Genomic DNA, 21942 nt, shown 5'->3' on the forward strand with positions numbered 1-21942 from the left:
CCCTGGGAATTCAGGAGGGCATTCCACCATGCCCACCAACGGGGCAGCACTGGGCCACAAGCGCCCCCAACCCGGAGCGGCAAGTTTACTGTGAGCCTCTCCAGGTCATGTTCTGAAGAAACTAAAAGGGTACCTGCACTTCCCAGTTCACCTTTCAGAGTTGGAATCGGACTGTCCTGTCCATCGAGCTGTCCCAAAGCGTCATTCGGATCTGGAACCTCCACCTCACCTGGGAAAAAGAACACAGGACACACATTAACCAAGTTTTCTCTTCAGGAGTCTTTGATTTGCTTCTTAATGCAAAGACACTCAGAACGGTATTCTAGCGAAACTGCCCACTGTCCGTAGAAAACACTCGACTGAGGTATAAGATGCTATGGTAACTTCTAGAGGGCTTTGGGAGTATCTGATTTGACGTAATCACGAAAGTGGTCTTTAAGCTGATTGCAAGTAGAACCAATGCAAATGCTTCGCAGCAAACTTGTGAATGAAGCTGCGGGCTTTGGAAGAAAGGACAGGGAGAAGGAATGAGCGGGCGAAAGAAAGAAAGGAACTCAAGCACTGGTTGGCAGAACCAAGCCCTTCTGCAGCCAGGTTCAGCAGGCTGCCCCCAGACTGAGGCCCCTGGTGATTAGGTGACACATTCAGAATTGGAGGATTTCTAAAGCAACCCGTTCTCCTCCCTGCCCCCAGACCTACTGGCAGCGGCCAATGTGTATCTGCCCCACAACTGTAAAGAAGAGAAACTCACTCATCTTTACAACGTGGCAATCCAGTCCCTGCCCTGACACGCACAAGTGCCACCTCTCAGAGCCCGTGCTGTGTCAGCAGAGCAACCACCGCAGGCACACCCATCACCAAGGTAAGCACAGACGTGGTTCCCTCTGGACTGAACACTCAGCCTCGAACGCCACACAAAGTGACGTGTCCCAAGTCCCTGAGCCCTGGGGGAGAGTGGGGCAGGTGTGGCTGACTCGGGGCTCCGCTCGGCCTTCTGCACAGCCCAGCCAGCCCCTTGCTGCTCTTTTTGCTTTTAGATGTTAACCAGGACCTGGGCTTTGACCGCGTCCCACTGACTGGTCAGGGGGCTTAACAATGGTGACATCAGCGGTGACTCCAGCACACGTCTCCTAGATGGATCTGGGTTTATGACATCGAGGTACTATCAGAAAGTGGTATACACATACAACGGGACATTATTCAGCCTTAAGTAGGAAGGAAACTCTGACACATGCTACAAAGGGATGAACCTTGAGGACACTATGCTAAGTGAAAGAAGAATAAATAGCATGTGATTCCACTCACATTAGGTACCTGGAGCTGTCAAAATCATAGGCATAGTAGAATGGTGAGTGCCAGGGCCTGGTGGGGGCAGAGTTTTGGTCTGGGAAGATGAGAAAGTCCTGGAGATGGGTGTGGTGACGTCTGCACAACAACATGAATGTGTTCAGTGCTGTGGAACCGTGCACTTAAATATGGAGAAAATGGGAAGACTTGTGTTACGTGTATTTACCACAATGCAAGAAAAAAGTCTATCAAAGGCCCTTTATAATTCAATATTGGGTGACCCCACTTGGTCAGGAGATGAGAGCCAAGAATTAACGAACCACCCAGACACGTCAGGCGCCTCTTAAGATGAGGCCCGGCTTGGGAAAGCTGAGGTCTAACACAGGAGTGCGAGCACTGCTCAGACAGAAGCAGGCTCCAGGACTGCTCTGAACAACACCTGTCTGCACGCAAACCCTCCCCACACCACCGGCCCCTGACCCGCGGGTGCCAAAGTCCCCACACCAGCCTGCAGCGTCCTCAGCACTCAGCTGCCTCCCACCAGCAGGGTGCACCTGCTCCTGCATGAGCCTGGCTCCTCACGTCCATCCTTCTGTCACCTCTCTCCAAAGTGAAAGATGTTCATGAAATGTCCCTGCCCAACCTCTCAGAAGTAATATCTTTATTCCCTAAATCTCCCCCCAAACCACGTGCCTCTCCCAGTGCAATCGTGCTGTTTCCCCTGGGTCTATAGGAGCACATATTTTAACCTTCCTCAATGGTAGGTTAAATGGGCCACGGTCCTGTTGTTAACCTAGACACAGGCCCCAGATGCCACAGAACGGGGCAAGCACAGCTATGCGGGGCAGTCAGCAGACTTCTGCTGAAGAATTAAAGACCTCAGTTTGGGTTTGAAAATTTAAATTGGAATGTTATGCATACCATCACTCAGCACTGTTTAAATGTAGGGAGACCACATGAAAATCAAACACACTTGTACTATATACACACATCGGGAAGAGGCATAAAATTTATTAACTGCTTAGAAATTGACAAATGGTGTGAAACAGCCAAAAAATATACACCCTGCAGAAAAATAAGCTCCACTAGCCCAATCCCACCATGGAAACGATCCGAGCTCTTTGCAGTCGGCTTCCAATACAGAAGCGGAGGCTTCTTCAGCATGGACACTCCCTGCAGGAGCTGAGACAGAGGTGGTCCACCTGCTGCTTCTACTCCTCACCAGATGCAGTCCCCGTGCATGCAAAGTGCCTGTGGCCATCGCAACGCTGGATTCACTGAACATGCTGCATTGCTCAGCACATACACTAAGTTTGACCCCAGGTAAAATTGATTTTCAGTATCTGAGCAGAAGACTCTATCATCCACGTATCTGGAAACATGGGTAAGGTGTCGAGAGGTCTGTCGGGCTGACGCCGCACCCCACGAGCTTTGGGGCTTGGATGTGGAAAGGTGGATACGAATTCAGGAAGTCCAGTCACCCAGACCCTTACACTCCACGCCTTGAGTTGTGACAAAACTTGACTCTGTTATCACTTCCTGAGAAATGAGGACACCGTTTATATTTCGAAATTTTAAAATGTCATTCCCCACACTACAGAAAGTTTAGGCTCAGAATGACTGTCCTCACTGAAGACACAGCAGCACCCCAGTAGGGCTCTCCTGGGCCTAAAAAGGCTTAAGAATAACCCAAAGAAAAAATAAAACGAACACAAAACGAAAACAACAACAACAAAAACTGCCACACACAACAAAATGTTCCTATATTAGTTTTCCGGAATTATAGGTCATTTAAATTTCGTCTTTTATTTCTCTTTTAAATGTCTCTACAGTGAACAAGCACCAATTTTTTTTTATGGTGTGTGAATTATATCTCACACACCATAAAATTCACCGTTTTAAAGCATACAGTTTAGCGGTTTTTAGTATAGTCTCAATGTTGTGCAACCATCACTGCTGTGAAATTCCAGGACATTTCATCATCCCCCCAAAATCCTTGTTCCCATCAGCAGTCACCCGCCTCCCCAGCCCCAGCCTCTGGAAACCACTAATCTGCTTTCTGTCTCTATGGATTTACCTATTTTGGACATTTTATATAATATGTGGTCTTTCAAACAAGTATCGATTTTACTTTTTATTCGATTAGGTTTTTAAAAATTCATGGCCTGTAGTGACAAAAAGAAGAGAGAAGGCTGGCGAGGAGCACGCTGCCCTGCGATCGACAAGCGTGGACCTCACCTGGCTCAACCTGCACTGGCCAGACCACTGCCCAAACCGGGGGACGCATATGGTTCCACGAGTCGAACAGGAGGTGCAGAACATTTGCCAGAGTCCTGAGCTGCTAAAGGGTGGGGAGAAGACCCCTTGAGGGTGCCAGAGCAACCAGGACTGTTGGCCCAAAGACCGAACAACAGGAGGGGACGGGTGCTCATGGCGGAGAGACCCAGCAGGTCCACATGCCCACTGCAGAGGACCTGCCCACGACCCCATGGCCTGCCTTGTGATGCCTGCCAGCCCCGTTCAGGTGACTGGCCATGGTCCCAGTGCCTAGCAACATCTCCTACGTGCGCTCCTGAGCAGCCCTTGACATCAAAGCCCACCTGGTTTTCTGTAGGAGTGGCACCCTCTGCCCCACCAGCTGACAAGCTTACTGAGGCATGGCCCTGTCCTTGTCAGTGCTCTGGATATGGCTGCAAGAGTGACAGAAAGGCCACGTTGCCTCTTGAGTCCTGTGAGAGGAGAGATTCTGAGAGGAGACTCGTCTGTCCCAACACCTCAGGACTTAAGTATTTTTCTTCTGGAAATGAAAACATGACTCCAGGCAAATTGCACATCCTTCATTTTGGTAACATGCTAACAGGTATGCCACTTGTCAATCAAGAGCATCGCATGCACGACACGGCTGCCTGACTGTTCCCACTGGACACAGGTGATTTTCACTGTGAAAACACACCCATGTGACAAGGTGAAGCTACTGGGTCTTTGGTAGCATCAGAGGGTAGTGGTGATATATAAGCTCCTTATTAATTTTTTGATGTTTAAAAAGAGGAAAACATTTAATATAAAACAAGAATTTAAGTGTGGCTGATTTTAATGAAATGACACGTGAAACGTATAGTTTTATCTGTGTCAAAAATATACATTACAGTCTACAAGCAAATGTAATGTGGTGTCCTGGAACAGAAAAAAGGTCGATCAGGAAAAACTATGGAAATATGAACAGTAGGGACTTAGGGAAGAATCCAGATGACAACTGAAGAGTGTGGGGGTTGGGGACACCGCCCTGCACACACTCAGAAATCCACATGTAGCTTTTCACTCCCCCAAAACTCAACTACTAATAGCCTACTGTTGATCGATAACATAAACAGTTGATTAACACGTTTTGTATGTTATATGTATTATATACTCTATTCTCACAATAAAGTAAGCTAGAGAAAAGAAAATGTTAAGAAAATCCTAAGGATGAGAAAACACATTAACAGTTTTTATTGGAAAAAATCTACATGTAAGTGGATCTGCATAGTTCAAACCTGTGCTGGTCAAGAGTCAGTTACAATGTATCAGTACGTGTGACAGATGCACCAGGCTAATGTAAGATGTTAACAGCAGGGGACACTGGGCATAGGGTGTATGGGAATTCCATGTGCCATTGTCACGACTTTTCTGTGAATCTATAAATAAAGTAAAAAGTTTATTGAAGAGCAATTACACACCCCGTCACATTGTTCAGTCTAAACTGAGGCTCGCAGGTAAAGAAAAGCATAAAACATTCTATCGGGCCGGCCCGGTGGTGCACTGGATAGTGCGCCGCTTGGGAAGCGCGGCGGCGCTCCCACCTGAGGGTTCGGATCCCACATACAGACCGGTTCCTGCTCACTGGCTGAGCGAGGCGCGGGAGCAACACCGAGGGCTGCGATCCCGTTGCCGGTCCCCGGTCCGGTACGGGGGCAACACTGAGGGTTGTGATCCGTTGCCGGACACGGAAAAAGACAAAAGACAAAAAAAAAAACATTCTATCTCCAAACACCTTACATTCTTAATGGTGCAATCATTGGAAATGTTTCCAAAGCCAAGCATGAATGCTAACCATATGAACTGACATGACACAGATTCATGGCATTTAATGTATGTTATTCAGTGATTCTGACAGCATGCCAGTGAATCCTTAAAATCAAAACATTTTGGAGAACGTTGGGTTATTTTTTTAACAGAATCCTCTATGAATTGTCATTGGCACGGTGATACCAGTTCTTAAGCAGGAACTTATGGCATATTCTTGGAAGTGCTTTATGAATGTCGTGTGTGTGTGTGTGTGTGTGTGTGTGTGTGTGTGTGTGTGTGTGTATTCGGGGCTGAATGAACTGGTGTCTGCAGAATGGCCGACGGGAGTGGAATTCCTGTGGATACTGATGGTGCTTGCGGTCAGGCCCCACTCAAATGTGTGCAAATTCTGAGGAGTTAGAAACTTCTCACCAGGCAAACAAAATTCTTCTGCAGCATGACCTCTAATATGACATCTTGATTTATGGAATCAATAAGATAAGAGGAATTTATGTCTACAACTCAGTAAATGCATCTGTTCTGATTCCCAGGCTCTTTCTTTGGTACCGTAATAATGTTCTCTCGTTAACAGGAGAGATACAATTAAGTAAGAATTTACTAATGAAGTTCAATCTATGCCTTTGGATGTGAGTCCATGGTGCTATTCCATTTTTGATTTGTGTTTCTTTTAAACATGTTTTGTCGTTTAGACTTTTTATCCATTTTCTCTTCACTGGTTGATCTGAATCATATGCTTATTGGGAGGTAATCAGACGCAGTCTTTGGAATATTCAGACAACTTCAAAGCACTTTCCTTTTAACCAGTAAGGGTACCTTATTCACCAAAGCTTGGCATTCTTGGATTTGGTCATCTTCATGAAAAGGTATATTTCCAGGATGTGAGAGAGAACAGCAGTCATGGCTCGGAAGAAGACCACGGCCCAGGAGGGTGACCGTGTTGCAAAACCAGAAGCCTCCTGGAGAGCAAGTGGAGATGCCACCGTGAACGGCACCGCAGGAAGACCCAGACAGCACATCCACACGCCCACCTGCAACTGGAATATCACTCACGTGTTCCAGGATGACTGCTTAGCTCAGCAACCCGTCAAATCCAAAACATCCGTGATGGTGGAAATGCTGTTACAGTTAAGGGGAAAAAAAATAATAACTGGAAAGGAGCAGAGGAGAAAGTCCTAGACAGATGAGTCCATTAGTACGGGAACTGGGTCAGGAAAGGTACGTCAATAATAAAGAGCTTCGACAACGTTTCAGGGAATGCTCTTATTAACATGTCACTCTGTGTGTTTTAATTGCCAGCTAGAAAACCACACCACCTCCAAGCTGAGCGGCCAGTACCTAATTGGTAGTAGTCTTAAGAGTTTGTAACTTTTTATTCTCATGGTTTCTAACTCTGAGTTGAATAAATATTAGCCTCTGATTCTATATTCCTTAAAGGGCTGGCTTAACTCTGCTTTGGAAATATAAAGTGAAATTCAACATCTTGAAAATGGAATAACGAGTGTTCCTCACCAATTCAACCTTCACTTTGATTCTACTTCTACAGCAAACATATTACACCCCCAAGTGAGTCAGTGTACCAGCCCAACTCCCTCCAACACTGCCTTCATAAAGCTTTCCCTACCTTCAGCCTCTGACAGCCTCCAGAGCCCCCAACAAAAGCCTACTGTCAGGGCCCAAGTGAATATCTGGCTCAAGGAGGAGAGGGTCTGTGCTGGCGGCTGAATTGGGGCCTTTCACGGGCCTTCCCTCTGTCCCAACATCTGCAGCCCTGGCAGCTAACTGGAGCGGGCCTGGCAGGGCTGGCGGCTGAGGTGCCTGTACCTCTAACGTGGCTGCTTGTTTCTGCACCAAAAGCAGCAGAAAAAAGAGCAAACAGAAATGCCAGGTAAAAGCTCCAAGTTCACGCTCAGCCAGTGAGCTCACCGGCCATCCCTATATAGGATCCGAACCCGTGGCCTCGGCGCTACCAGTGTTGCACTCACCTGAGTGAACCACGGGGCCGGCTCACAAATGAATCTTTTGGATATCAGTTATTCCATTGCATACAAAGGATCACATTTCCTCCTTGAATCTCTGGAAGTTTTTAAAGTAAAGGTAAGGGGGAAAACGTAAAAAAAACCAAACAAATACCAAAAAACCTTAGATAGGGAAAACTGCAGGGTTGCGGCAACAGCCCCCAGGAAGGCCTCCCTGTGTCGACCCTGCCACCCTTCCCTGTCTGCTCTTCACATGGCGCCCAAGCTTAACCTCTAAAAGGGGCTTCAAACACCATCACCGCCAACAGCCTGGGTAAAGTTCAAAAGCATAAGGTTGCGTAGAAGAAGCCAGACACAAAGAGCATAAACCACCTGATTCCACCAGTACCAAGTTCAAAGATGGGCAGAAGCCTTCCATGGCGAGGGAGGTCAGAAGACTAGTTACCTTCAGGCAGGTTCCTGGGGAGGAGCACCAGAAAGATTTCTGAAAGGTCGCTGGTGCAGGGGCTGGTCAGGTGGGTGTACACACTGTGTTAAAATTCATCAAATATACACTGGGAATTTATGCACTTTTCTTTAAGCAAATCACACTTACACACAAACTTTACCAAATTTTTAAAAGTCTCTCTTATATAACGCTACTTCTTTGAGCAAAAACCCATGACCTTCCCCCCACTCCCCTTCAAATGTCAAGTACTTCCTCCCACGTGTAGGTGCATAAAACCCTAACGTGACAATTCCTAATCTGCTTCCTGGCTTTCCTTTTTCCTTAACACTTTCCAAGACACTACTTGTCCACCTGTTTGTTTTTCTGTCTCCCCTTCACAAGAGCAGGAGGTTCCACCTGTTTGTTCACTGCCAACCCCAGCACCTGGAGCACAGCTGGTAGTTGCTTGTTGGGCAGGTGAATGAAGGAATGAATGCTCCTGTGCTTGATAGTTCCCTCTGCCTGGAAAAAGCTTCCCCAGATAGCCATGCCACTCGCCCCCTCTTCTTTCTTTTTGCTCACGTGTGAGCCCTTAAGCAAGGCACCTTAGCCACACTCACACCTTCTCTCTTCCTTGCTCCGTGCTGTATTTCTCTCCAGAGCACCATGTGTGTACCTGTCACTCTCTGTCTTTGCATCACAAGAAAGCACACTCCATGACAGCAGAGTCTGGGATATGGTCGTAGGTCCCATGGCTGGAACCATGCCCAGCAGGAACCAGCACTCGATAAACACCCAATGAACAAACCAACACGGTGGAGATGGGGTACCATCATGTTCATTTTTTAGGGCAAATCTTGGCTCACAGTTCGAGGGTTGGATCCAGGACTCATACCTGCTCCAGGTGTGGGGTGGTGCCTACTGCACTGCAGCCACCTGTCTGCACTGTGTCACCTCCTCTTCCAGAGGTGGCCCTCGGGACCTGCCACAGGGCAGGGTCTGCTGCTCCTCCACACTGCTAGAGAGCACTGCTGGCAGACCTGAAATCCCCCACATTTCCCAGGAGCTCTGCCAGGCCCCAGGTTCCACATCACTCTGACAACATCCCATTTTAAATGTGTGTATACATCTTTACAACTCCAAATGAATGAAAAGAAACTTTCAACTTTAAAACTCTACCACATACTACTTGACCGTAAAGCACACAGCAGACGCATCTCTGATACATTTTGCAAAGAAGCCAGACTTAAAAGGTAACATCCACTTCCAAAATGGTGGAGTGAGGTCTGAATGAACTTGCTCTTTCTAAAACAACAAAAAAATGGGCAAAACAACTAAAATCAACCACTTCACAACTCTGGGAATTAACCACAGCCACAGAAAGAAGTGAAAAATCATCCATGCAAGAGAAACCGCTGGAGCTTGGTAAGACAGTGGGTCTGTGAAGGTTGAACCTGGGCTACTGGTGTGGCCCCTCCCTCCCCAGCGCAGGGGAGAGGCCACCAAGGTCCACTAAGGGATCTGACACTCTTGGAGCTCTGTTAAAAGTAGCATCCCCACAGCACAGTCAATATTTTGTCTGGACTTGCAGCATTCTGGGAAATCTCTAGATTTGACTCAGAGCTCAGCTGGAGATGGGGGTTACCCGAGGGGCATCACGAAAACAACGACTGACAACACCTCAGCTGCCTAATGTTGTGACTACAACTGAAGTAAACATGAGCCTGGCCCAAAGTTTAAGAAGAAATCCTAAAGAATTAGAGGATCTAGGGAGCTTCAAAAGCTCTGACACATTCCCAGGGATGGAAGAGGCTCTGTTCCTGTGAAAGGCTGTGCATATGCCCAGGAAGGACCCGGGAAAGGAGCAGGCACCAGTCACTCACCTCTGGGTGACCTTGAGGCCCCGTGCACTGAGGAAGCAGAACTAAGGCTGTCTTGTACAGTGCCTGCAGTTAGAGAGCAGGCCACTCGCACGAATCCCCTTGGCAAAGGTACAAGACACACAAGCAAGGCATGCGGGAAATCTCCTGATCAATGGCTGGCTGACCATACGATTACACTGACTGACTCAGAGGTGGCCCCAGGAACCCAGGCTTAAAAATAAAAAGAAGTTTAAAAAAATAGTGGATAACTCAGTGGCCATACATTACAGGAAATACAAAAACCACAGAACTAGCAAAGGAAGGAACGCTGCCCAAGAAATGAACAGGAACAAGAGAAACACTGCTAACAACCAAAATGAAAAAAAGCAAAAACAAAAATACAGCAGCAATAACAGACTTTCAAGAGTACAGGGATTTGTCATCTGGATTGTTACAATATTATTGTCTAAAATGTCTAGTTTTTAACAAAGAATCACAAGACATGCAAGGAAAGAAGGGATGTATGCCACATACAGAGGAAGGAAAATAAAAGCCAACAGAAAATGTCCCTGGGGGGCCAAGGTTTTGGACTTAACAGATAAAACCTTTAAATAAGCTATTATAAATATGTTTCAAGAACTAAAGAAAAAGACATCTAAAGAATTGAAGAAAATTACGGCAACTTGATCTCCCCAAACAGAGATGTCAATTAAGTGATTAAAAGAATCAAATAGGCATTCTTGAGTTGAAAGCACAATAACTAAAACTCACTAGATGGATCAACAACACATGTGAGTTGGCAAAAGAACAAATCAGTGAACTGGAAGACAGGTCAATAAAGACTATCCAGGCTGTATCAGTCCGTTTTGTGTTGCTATAACAGAACACCTGAGACTGGGTAACGTATAAAGAACAGGTTTATTTGGCCTATGATTCTGGGACAGCTGTATCTGGCACAGGCCTCAGGCTGCTTCTACTCATGGCGGAAAGTGGCAGGCAGCCAGCGGGTATAAGCAGATCACATGGTGAGAGGAAGCAAGCGAGAGAAAGAGAGAAAGGAGGTGCCAGGGTCTTTTAAACAACCAGCTCTCATGGGAACTAATAGAGCGAGAACTCACTCACTACCCCCCTCCCCCAGGGAAAGCATGAATCCATCCATGAGGGATCCGCCCCCACGACTCAAACAGCTTGCAACACTGCCACATTGGGGATCAGATTTCCACATGAGTTTTGGGGAGACAGTAACATCCAAACTCTATCACATGCTGAGAAGAAGAAAGAAAGAAGAATTAATTATAATGAACAGAGCCTAAGAGACCTGTGGGACACTCCCAAGAACACCAACACATACATAATGGGAGCCCAGTAGAAAAGAAACAAAAAGTATTTGAAGAAATGACCAAAAACTTACCAAATTTGATAATGGTATTAATTTACACCTTTAAGAAACTCAAAGAACTCCAAAGATGATAAACACCAAGATGTCCACGACTGGACATATCATAAACAAACCTAAAAAACGAAGACAGAATCTTGAAAACAGCTGGGAAAATGACTGATCTTGGACATGGGATCCTCCGTGAGATTAAGAGCTGGCTCCTCACACGAACCCAGCGAGACGACACCCTGAGAGTGCTGGGAGGCGAGATTACCCACCAGGAACTCTATGTCCACCTACGCTCTTCTTCAGAAATGGAGTTAGGACATTTTCTGATAAACAAAAAATGAGAAAATCTGTCATCAGCAGACTGTACTGCAAGAAATAGTAAAGACAGTCATTCAAGAGGAGGCTAAAAGGACATTGGACACGAATTCTAATTCACATAAGTAAAAAAGAAAGTACCAGTAAAGGTAACTACACAGGTACAATGAAAGAGAGTATAAACATATTTTTTGTAACTCATTTTTGTCTTCACCTGTTTGTTTTAAAAGACTATCTCATTAAACCCTAATTATAAAATTGTGTTGATGGATTTTTAATATGTACAGAAGTAGTGTTATGACACTAATGGTTGAAAGAAGAAGGGAGGGAAGGAAGAAATGCTGGAACAATTTTTGTACACTATTGAGTTAGTATTAATCCAAACTAGCTTTTTAAAAATTTAATTTAATTTAAAATTAAGATGCAACCCTGCCTGTCTCCCCTACCACCCACCCATGCACTTCCAACAACTTGAGGACAGAGTCTTTCTGTTACATTTCCTCAACACCTCCCTCCACTGTCTTTGCACACTGGGTACCACTAGATGATGTCTGATCTCTACAATACGAGGAGCAAAGATTCTTCAATGACAACATAAACTTTTGTATTTCGTGGTGACAGTATTGTAGCATTAATGTTCAATACATTAAAGCAATTTAAACCACTGTTCAGGGTTATCAGAAAAATGCATGTAATTGCCTGCTATAAATTCTTCTCTGTAAATTGTCTTTGTCACGTCTAAGCTTCTCCTTTGAAAGGAAAAGGATCTACTGAAGTAATTAAGTTGGCAATCACATCAGCAGACACTACTTATTTCCCACGCCCGTATAAAAAGGACATTTTCCAATACATTGTTTTACCTAGGGTACTTGAGACTCATCAACTCATGAATCATGGTGGTTTCTGAGCTTTTCTCTAGGACTTTTTTATTTCGTCAGCCAGAAGCCCTGAACTGTTCAGCCACGGCGCCATGTCCTGGGTCACTGCCATAGTGGATGTGTGCATCTGTCTCCCCACGCCGCAGGTGGGCTCTCAGCTTGCTGTTTTAAAGCATTTCTGCCTTAGACACCAAATGGCACCAGAATCTCTCCCTCAGTTATTATCCCCAAGCCGCAAGAGTGCCCAGGCCAGGGCAGCCGGGGACACACACCCGTCACGCATGTGCACGCCCAACTTGGGCTCCCGGGACGCGTGCTAGGGGCTGGCAGCAACCCTAGGCAGTGGGACTTGCAGGAAATGAGAGCTGATGACAGGAACAAATGCTGTGGCATGTCCACCTCAAAGGACCCCTATGCTGATGATTCACCTCGCGAGAGACCCAGAACCAAGCCTCGGGTGGCTGAGGACCTGGGCTGACTTGTAATGAAATGTGTTCCCCACAGACCACCTGAATTCTCCTCAAACACACTTTATGTCTTTTACCCTTTCTTTCCAAATTCTTAGAGCACATTTTCATCCTTTCTACATTTCCTGTGCCCTCCCAGGCTTACTTTCAGGGGTGCTTGTGATAATGTGCTCTCTGAGGTTCACAGCTCCAGTGTGACCACGGGCTGGCTGTGCACGTGGCTGGGGCTGACACCTGAGCTCAGTGGGCGGGGAGCTGACACCCCGGACCCTGCTTCCTGGTCCATGAGATTGACAGTGTGCGACGCCCCTTCTCAAATCCTGCAGCACCGTGTTCTGCTTTCCTCAAAACCTCTTTGCCAGCTCATAACCTGGAGGAAATCCAGCCATAAGGCAGCTCTGTGTGTCTGTGAGGCTGGGCGGACCTTGGGAGGGGGAGGGCAGGAGATCCTGCAGCACCGTGTTCTGCTTTCCTCAAAACCTCTTTGCCAGCTCATAACCTGGAGGAAATCCCGCCATAAGGCAGCTCTGTGTGTCTGTGAGGCTGGGCGGACCTTGGGAGGGGGAGGGCAGGAGGGGGGGAGAGACCCTCGGGCAGAGAAAACCCGCCCCTGCGCATCTGTGGGCGATTCCAGGGGACAGAAGGCCCTGGGGGGGAGGGGGCTGCCAACGAGGAGTTTCCAAGTGGAAACTCAAGCTCAACAGAGACCCGTTTCTCCCTCCCTGCATCTCCCAGCCTCTCACTCTCATTTCCCAGTTTTCCTTTTCTTGTTCAGGGTTCACGTGCGGTGTAGAGGCAGGTGTGGTGGACTCCTTTTCTGTCCCTTGTTCCAATTCTCTGTCCACCCTCCAGAGGACGTCTCTCCTCCTCTCCAGTGGTTCTCAATGAGATTTGTTCCCCCAGGGGACATTTGGCAACACCTGGGGACATCTTTGACCATCAGTATGGATATGGGGGCCTTGGCATCTCGTGGTAGAGGCCAGGAATGCTGCTGAACACCTGCGATGCACAGGACAGCCCCCACCAGAGGATGACGGCCCCAAACGCCAACAGTGACGGTCCCGAGAAGCTCTGCTCCGCTCCGGTCTCCCTTATGGTTTTCCTGCATGTTCTTAGTTTAGAGTCAACCAGCCTGGAGTTGAAATAAAATGTAGGTGAATCAGATCCAGCTCCGCCTCCTCCCCACGCACGCGCAGATCACCGAGCTCCCGAGAGTGTCTGGTGTGCCGGGAAAGCCCAGCCTCGACAGTCAGACGGACGCGGTGCCAGTCCTGCCTCGGCCACTAACTAGCTCTGAAGTAGGGCAAGGAAAACAGCTTCTCGGCATCTCCATTTCCTTAAACGCAAAATGGGCATTATCAGTTTGCTGATAACAGAAACTGGGTAATTTATCAGAAATGAAATTTCTTGGAGTTCAGTTGGCTGGGAAGCCCACAGTCCAGGGGGCACACCTGGTGAGGGATGCCTTCCTGGTGGGAACGCTCCACAGGGTCCCATGGTGACACAGGGTGTCTCGTGGCGAGGAGAATAGCACTTTCACGTGCTCGCCTTGTAAAGCCACCAGTGCCACTCCTGTGACCACCCATTAAAGCATCAACCCATTACCCCACAGAAAAATTAACCCATTCATGAGGGTACAGTCCTCAGGATCCAGTCACCTTGTACAGACCCCACCTCTCAAATACCATAATCAGATTTCTCCCTCTTAGCACTGCAAGGGGGGCCAAGTTTCTAACACGTGAACTTCTGAAGGACACATTCAACCCGCAGCAGTGGGGGTAAGGAAACCTCCCTCCCTGGTGGCTGTGAAGAAACACTTCCTGAACTGTGCGCTTTACGCTCCTTACACAGAAGTCAACAAATGCTCACTCTCTTCATGTGTCCCCTTTCCTAACCCCACCCCCCCAATACCAGCAATGCCCCTGGAACACTGAGAGCTCCTTCTCAGCAGGGGCCATGGCTTCTTACTCTGTGGGGTTCCCCACGGCCACTGGCAGCCTGCCCCAAGTGGGCATGACCTGGGGCCACTAACCACAGAGACACCACTTCTGAAGGGAAATGACACAGGGCAGGATGGACACTTAATGCCCCTCTTCCCTTCTTTGACCATTTTTGTATTTGTTTCTTCATAACACATTGCTTCTTAGAGAATCACCCAGCTGTCATCAGCAGAGTGTCTGCAAAGTGCCTGCAGCCATCCTCTCTCTTGGTCAGCAGTGGGAACAACAGGGTTGCTGGTTAGGGAGGGACTCGGGGTGCCCAGGAATGCTGACCATTTGAGGGATCGCTTGGCCAACAGCCTGGAGGGGATGGCTTCCTTGTGGCCCTCCCTTCTCTGTGCCTCTCTGAGAGTTGCTGAGCTCATCATAACACAAATGCAAGCACAGAGCAGAAGGACAGCTAGACAGAGACGGGGCCTGGATCAGGCAGGCAGCAGGAAGAGGCAGGAGGGACCAGGGGCCGGTGACGTGGGCACCCCGTCCCAACGCACCACCTCTGTCTTCAAGCCTCTTCCCAGTTGGCTCAGTACGCAGTTATGTGCCACAGTAAAGTTCGCAGCCACGATTCCAAAGAGACTCATTATTTATGCAAACACGCTGTTCCTCCCACATGCACTGGCTCGTGGACAGCAAGGTGCCCTTAATGGGCCACGGTCCCATTTGAAATACTTACCAAAATAGATGCCAAGTCTAGCACCACATAAAAGTCGATGGGGAGAAAGGCCTGGGAAACATTCATCCTGGAGGGTAAGGGTTTGCGGAAATGAGGGTATCAGACGAAGGCAGCCCCAAAGGGGCCTCCCATGAAGGGCCCCCTGGAACTCTGTGCCCTCTCTCAGGACGGACGAAGCCTACCCCTCACCCCCACTCTCACATGTACATACACACACATACAGCAGTTTCCAACGCAGGGGAGGAAACTTCCTTCTCTGCCCTCCTAGGGTTTCTGGATGGGCCTAAGAATTAAACTGAAATCAGACCGATTAACAGGAGAAAAGCGTGTACAGTTTTTCAGTTAATTTTACACACGTACAGGAGCCTTCCCAAGAAAAACGAAGACTCACAGAGGCAGGCAGAGCCCAACGCTTACCTACCAGTTTGGACAGAGAATAGCAAAAAATCGTGAAGCGTGAGAAGACAAAAGGGTTTGGGCGAGAGCAGTTAGTGAGGAGAAGTGACTAATCGAACTCTTCCATGCTTTGAATTCTTTACATATAAAAGTAACGTGAGAGTGGGGGTGAGGGGTAGGCTTCGACTTCCTCTGTAGGAGTCGTCCGTGCTGAGAGAGGGCAGAGTTCCAGGGGGCCCTTTATGGGAGGCCCCTTTTGGGCTGCCTTGGTCTGATACCCTCATTTCCACAAACCCTTACTGGACGTATGTGTGTCCCGCAAAAGGATGCTGAGTCGTCGTGGAGTGTCCCGTGCAGCTTCGCTCCTCCAGAACGAGTGTGTTGGCTGGATGCTTCGAGCACAAACTAGCCAGAGGGGTCGCTTGCAGGGAAGGTAATGGACATGATCTGAATAGTCTGCACCCACCATGCGCTTCAGGCTCTGAAGCTTCTAGCACACGGGGCTATGCCCGGGGTGTCCTTTTAGGTCTGGGTGAGCGGGATTGAGACAGACAGCTGAGACCAGGCCCTTGAGTGGCTGGCAAAATCCATCACAAATAAACTTTCTTCATTTGGAAGGTTTCAGGCACAGCATACATGTGGCATACTTAGCCCAACTTGCCCATTCCTATTACCCAGTGGAGCCCCGTGGGCATTTGGGTTTAAGACTCCTGCTGAGTCTCAGCTATGGGCAAAAGGAACTATTTTCAGAGGCACTGCTGTTTATACAGCAAGGATTTAAGGGAAGCACTGTCCCTGTGCAACAGAGTTTCTGCAAAGGCCGTTTAAACCCGGACAACTTCAACTACAGGCTCAGGAAAAGGAGGAGAAGGGAGAGGGGCTGAGGAGACAAGATCAACTTAAACAGCACCAGCCCCCACCTCTGCCCACCGGAAATGAGCTGAATCCAGCTGAAGAGGCAGGTGCCTGGACAGCCGTGGTGGAAAGAACGTGAGAGGTTCTCTTGGTCTCTCGACCACCCGGGAATTGGAGGAATGACCACACCGTCACTCCAGGAAGAAGGCAGAGCACATTCGAGGGCCAGGCAGGGACACCCACTCAGGATGGGTGGGAGGAACTGACCAAAACTGGGCCGAGAACTTGAACAGACACCTCTCCAAAGATGACATACCAGTGGGCAACAAGCCCGAGAAGAGATGCTCAACGCCAGTCATCATCAGGACAGTGCACATCAAAACCACAACCTGGCACCCATCAGGACTGCTCTAAAAACACAATCACAAACGTTGGTGAGGAGGGGGAGCAATTAGAATTCTTGTGCGCTGCTGGCAGGAACGTGAAATGGTGCAGCCGCACTGAGAAGCAGGATGGAAGTTCCTCAAACAACTGAAAGTACAGCCAAGAGATGGAAGCAACCCAAGTGTCCACTGACAGATGAGTGGATAAAGAACACGTGGGCTACACAGACGATGGAACGTTATTCAGTCTTAAAAAGGAAGGAAATTCTGACACATGCTACAACACGGATGGACCTTGAAGACATCATGCTGAGTGAAAGGAGCCAGTCACAAGACAATAAATACTATGTGATTCCACTTATATAAAGAATCTAGAGGAGTCAAATCCGTAGAAACAGAAAACAGAACAGTGGTTGCCAGGGGCTGGGAGGAGGAAATGGGGGCTTATTGTTTAATGGGTACAAAGTTTTAGTTGTGCGATATGAGAAGAGTTCTGGAGACTGGTTGCACAACGATGTGAATGTACTTAACACTACAGAACTGTACACTTCAAAATGGTTAAGATGCTAAATTTTATGTTATGTAATTTTTTTTACCATGATTTAAAAAAAATAAATAAACAAACAAACAAAAACTCATGCAAGCTAGATGAGAACTCCCTGAAGGAGACAACAGGCTGGATTCAGGAAACCCACATAGTACGTCCCAAGCAACCAAGTGCCCGCTGAACTCTGTGCCCTCAGTGACAGCCGTACACGGTGGACACGATGTTCATCGCCTCATGACTGCATGCTGCCTTACGCGTGAAACCTGGTGATCTGTACTTCCCAAGGAGAGCTTCAGTCATTTTCAAGAATTATTTTGAGAGTGCACGTTTTGCTTCATGGCAGACTTTAGAATCTCTGGTGCACATGAGACTGCAGGACATACGACACCACGTGACTGAGCTGACATCCAGGCCACACCACGTGCTTTGGGGGAACATCTCTTCCCTGGGTAGAAACATTTGAGATTTTATTTGTAATTTACTGTGACCCTATAATCCCCAGAGATGCGCTCATTTCTCAGCTTTGTGTCAGGGGAGCTCCCGTGGCTCAGTCTACTCATCTGAAAATGGTGCAGTAATGTTGTCTGGCTCGGGCCAGCACAGCGTGCTCCGTCGGCGCTGGGCCCCACGGCAACCCCCCACCATGGAAGCCGGTGCAGGAACTGACCACAGCCCCGGCAGGTGGGAAGGGCTGGGCACCCTCTGCCTCTCCCTCCCGATGCAGGCTGTTTCCGCCCCCTCTCTCCTGTGTTCCGACAACCCTCTGCTTTGAAATGCTGAGCCCCACAGCTGCCAAGTCAACTCACTGGTGAGGCCCTGGCTCAGCAGCCTCTCGCTAAACTCTGGTCGCACGGAGCTGCTGAGCCTGGGTGCTACCAAGTGACCAGACTTAGCCCCACCGCGGCCAGCCCAGGTTTCACTGCAAACAGGGGTAAGAGGTTCTGAGGACAGACCCCTCCTGGCCTGGGCCTGGGGACCGCACGCCCCTCTCCATGCAGGACACAGGAAAGGCCGCCCTCTTCAGGCTCAGGATCTGGGCAGGTGGCACGAGTGTCCTCACGAGCACATGTCAGTCCTGCAGCCTCGTGGTGCAGCTGCTTTGCATTCCCTTCGGCCCTTGCCAGGCTGACTCCCGGATGCTCACCCAAGTTCCCAGGCCCCCCCAGTGCTGGAATTCACCAGCCCGGGCAGGCCTTCAGGGATGAAGCTACGGCAGTGGATTAAGAGTGGGGTCATGGAGCTGAGCTCCGGAGATAAGAACTGGGGTAAACGCAGGCGGTTAAGTTCCTGTATCTGCTGACCCTGGAGTGACCTTCCCTCCCTTTCCGTCAGCTGCATCATTCACAGCCTCACCCACACTGTCCAGACCTCTCTGTTACTGCTCTTTTCCTCAGGAAAATTCGTTTTTCCTTCCTTTGTGATTTAAAAGCTAAAACCAAGATGCTCCATAGGAATAAAGGGTGTGCCCTTACCCCTCTTCCTCACAGAAAGAGACTGATCCACAGGATCTCACGGAAATACTCAAACAGTAAGTCTTTCAAATAGTAATGCGTAAATTAAAACGCTCTGTCTTCCAGAGCCATGACTGTCCTCAGGGCCCCCGGGGCCTCGGGGACCATGTGAACACTGTTGCACACAGGTCCACTGCCCAGCACCAACCACTGGCCTTGGGACACCCGTGTTCAGCTGGAAACAGCCATGCGGCCACGGGATTCACCCACATCCTCATGAGACACGGAGCTGGGGTCCAGAGAGCAGACTCAAGAGACCCTCCCTCATCTGGAGCTCCTCCCCAGCCCGGACCCAGGTGGACAGGCGAGGACCCAATGACACAGTCCATGGTGTCAGTGGCAGAGTGGGGGCTGCTCCTGGGCTCCACGGTCCCGTCGGCACCCCCTCCCACCTGCTCCTGCCCGAGTGCCACTCTCCGTGCGACACCTCAAGCAAGAAGCCTGGAGGAGCTGCTGCTCCTGGCTGGAGAGGACCCACTCCTGGCATGAAAGCTAGAAATCTAAAATGTGGAAGCAAGCAAGGAGGCTGAGAAAGGAACACCAGTGTGCTCTAGGTGTGTCTCACAGGACAGCAGCAAACGGGCATGTGCACACACATGCAGACATGCACAGTGCACACGCGTGAATGCGCACACCCAAGCATTCATACACGAGCGTGTGCACGCACACCCATGTACACACTAGTGCCCACAAGTGCACACCCTTCGCAAGGCTTGGTAGGAAGCACCCGACCTAACCCCAAGGGCTGCAGGCAGAAGAGGGATGGGACCATGGAAGTCTGTGCAAACTTTGGGCTGGATCACATTCCACCAATACTGTTCCCTGTAAGGATGAAGGTACAGACTGTCCTCAGCTGGCATCCTTCCAGGGAGAGAGCTGATGGAGATGTACATCCTCCACACACAGCAGAGGAGCCCATATGCCCCACAGTAAGTGTACCTAAGCAGTCGAGGATTTGGTGTAATTCAGTATGAAGCTCAGTGTTCATCTGATGGTAAAAAGGACAACTGCATAGGTGTCATTTCAACGTAGAACCAGCTGGTCTGTGTGACTGGGTGTGGGCAGCTGGAAAAGGAGCCCAGCCGTGGTTCATGCACAGAAGTGGGGAGCGGGACATCTTAGTCCACCTGGGACCCTCTAACACAACACCATAAATGGGGCAGCTTACAAAGAAGAGAAGTTCACTTCTCACAGTTCTGGAGGCTAGAAGTCCATGATCAAGGCACCGGCAGATTCAGTGTGCGGTGAGGACCCAGTCCCTGGTTCATAGGTGGCGTCTTCTCTCTGTGTCCTCACATGGCAGAAGGGGCAAAGGGTCTCTCTGGAGTCTCTTTCATAAGAGCACTAATCCTACTCATGACGGCTTCACTCTCTTGACCTCATCACCTCCCTGATGGATCTTGGACGTGACTGGAGCCATTGTGCACATGACAAGCACAAAATAGCCACCGGCCTTGTCTTCCACTCCAGCACCAAACCCCTTTTACCAAACCTTCCCTTTACAAGAAGCCTCATGACTTAAACAGAAACACTTTTGCTTCTGCAAGGGTGCAGTTCTCCACCCTGGTCGCACGGCTTCCACATTAGCATAATGCCCCTCCTTGATGGTATCAGCCAGCCCTGGCGCACTATACAAACTCCACCACCCCCACGCCTGGTGCTGTCCTCCATTTTGAGGGAAGCCATGGGCTGCTGCCCACTTTGGGCAGATTCTTTTCCTTTAATAAAGCTTGATCAGTACCCGGCATCTCAGCTCACTTTCTTTCATTTTGGTGCCAAAACCCAGCAAGGGTCTTGGCCGGACCATTGGACGATCCCCTCTCTTGGGCTGATTGGCTCCCGGCTGCCCTTCCCAGACCTGCCAAACCGGGTACACTCGGGACTCTCTCCTTTTGCTCTTCTTTTCAGACCAACCCATCAAACATCGGCCTCAATTCAGGGTGAGTCAGTGGGTCTGTCTTGCTTCTACAGGTTCCCCCAACTACTCTCTCTACAACTACGGTCTCTACAAAGCCCAGGCACCTGGCTGGGGGAACTCCTCTCATGCCCTCCCCAGCTATTGAAGGACACTTCATTAGCTGGTCATGGCTTTTTTCTTGAAAAGAAGATGGACAGTAAAGAGGAAGCTCTTTATGGCACCATTCTTCTAGGAGGACTGCCCATTTCCTTTCTCACCCTCTAAATGGGATCCTCACAATCCAAACCTCTATGCTCTATGCCCTTGGGCTGTCTCCTGGCCAATCTCTCGGCCTCCAGGGAGACAATAAAACTCAAACACCTCGTTACAATGGATCCCAGTGGCCACAAGATGGCACTCTCGATTTAGATACTCACTGAAATGGCAAAAGCTGGAGAGATTCCTTTATGTTCAAGCCTTCTTCTATCTCTGAATGCTTTCTTCTCTCTTTCAAAACTGTCCTACATCTCAAATTCTCCTAGCTCATGCCCAACCTCCCCCTCTGGACTCGGATTAATCTTTTAATCTATCAGACTACTCTGCTCCCCATACGGGCCACCTCGACTACTCCATACACTCCAAATCCTTCACCAACCCCTCCACTTTTTCCCTCTCTTTGTCCTCAGCCCCAGCTCCTTTATATCCCACTCTGTGAAGTGGCTGGGATGGAGGGATTGTCCGGGTTCATGTCCCCTTTTCTCTTTTAGAATTTTCCCAAGTCAAAAAATGACTGGGATCCTTCCAGTCCAACCTAGTCACATATCTTAAGGAATTCAGATATCTCACTGAGTCTTATGATCTCTCCTGACATGATATTTTTATGATTCTCACTACTACTTTGTCCCCTGAGGACAGAGAACAGGTCTGGATAAAGGCTCAACAACAGGCAGACAAGGTACATGCTCAAAATAACAGACAGCCATTACTGTTCCTCACATGGACCAAAATCGGGACCA

General features: G+C 48.9%; 1 protein-coding gene across 1 annotated transcript in view; it reads right to left on the reverse strand.

The window, feature by feature from the left end:
• The window catches only part of LOC103597070 (tyrosine-protein kinase transmembrane receptor ROR2-like), an 89017-nt gene that overhangs the window by 21652 nt on the left and 45423 nt on the right, over positions 1-21942 (reverse strand). The window contains exon 4 of the mRNA XM_008580870.1: positions 152-229. Within this exon, the coding sequence (XP_008579092.1) occupies positions 152-229 (78 nt within the window). The remainder of the gene's footprint in view (positions 1-151; positions 230-21942) is intronic.

The sequence above is a fragment of the Galeopterus variegatus genome, unplaced genomic scaffold (assembly GCF_000696425.1).
Source record: "Galeopterus variegatus unplaced genomic scaffold, G_variegatus-3.0.2 Scaffold2182, whole genome shotgun sequence".
Lineage (NCBI taxonomy): Eukaryota > Metazoa > Chordata > Mammalia > Dermoptera > Cynocephalidae > Galeopterus > Galeopterus variegatus.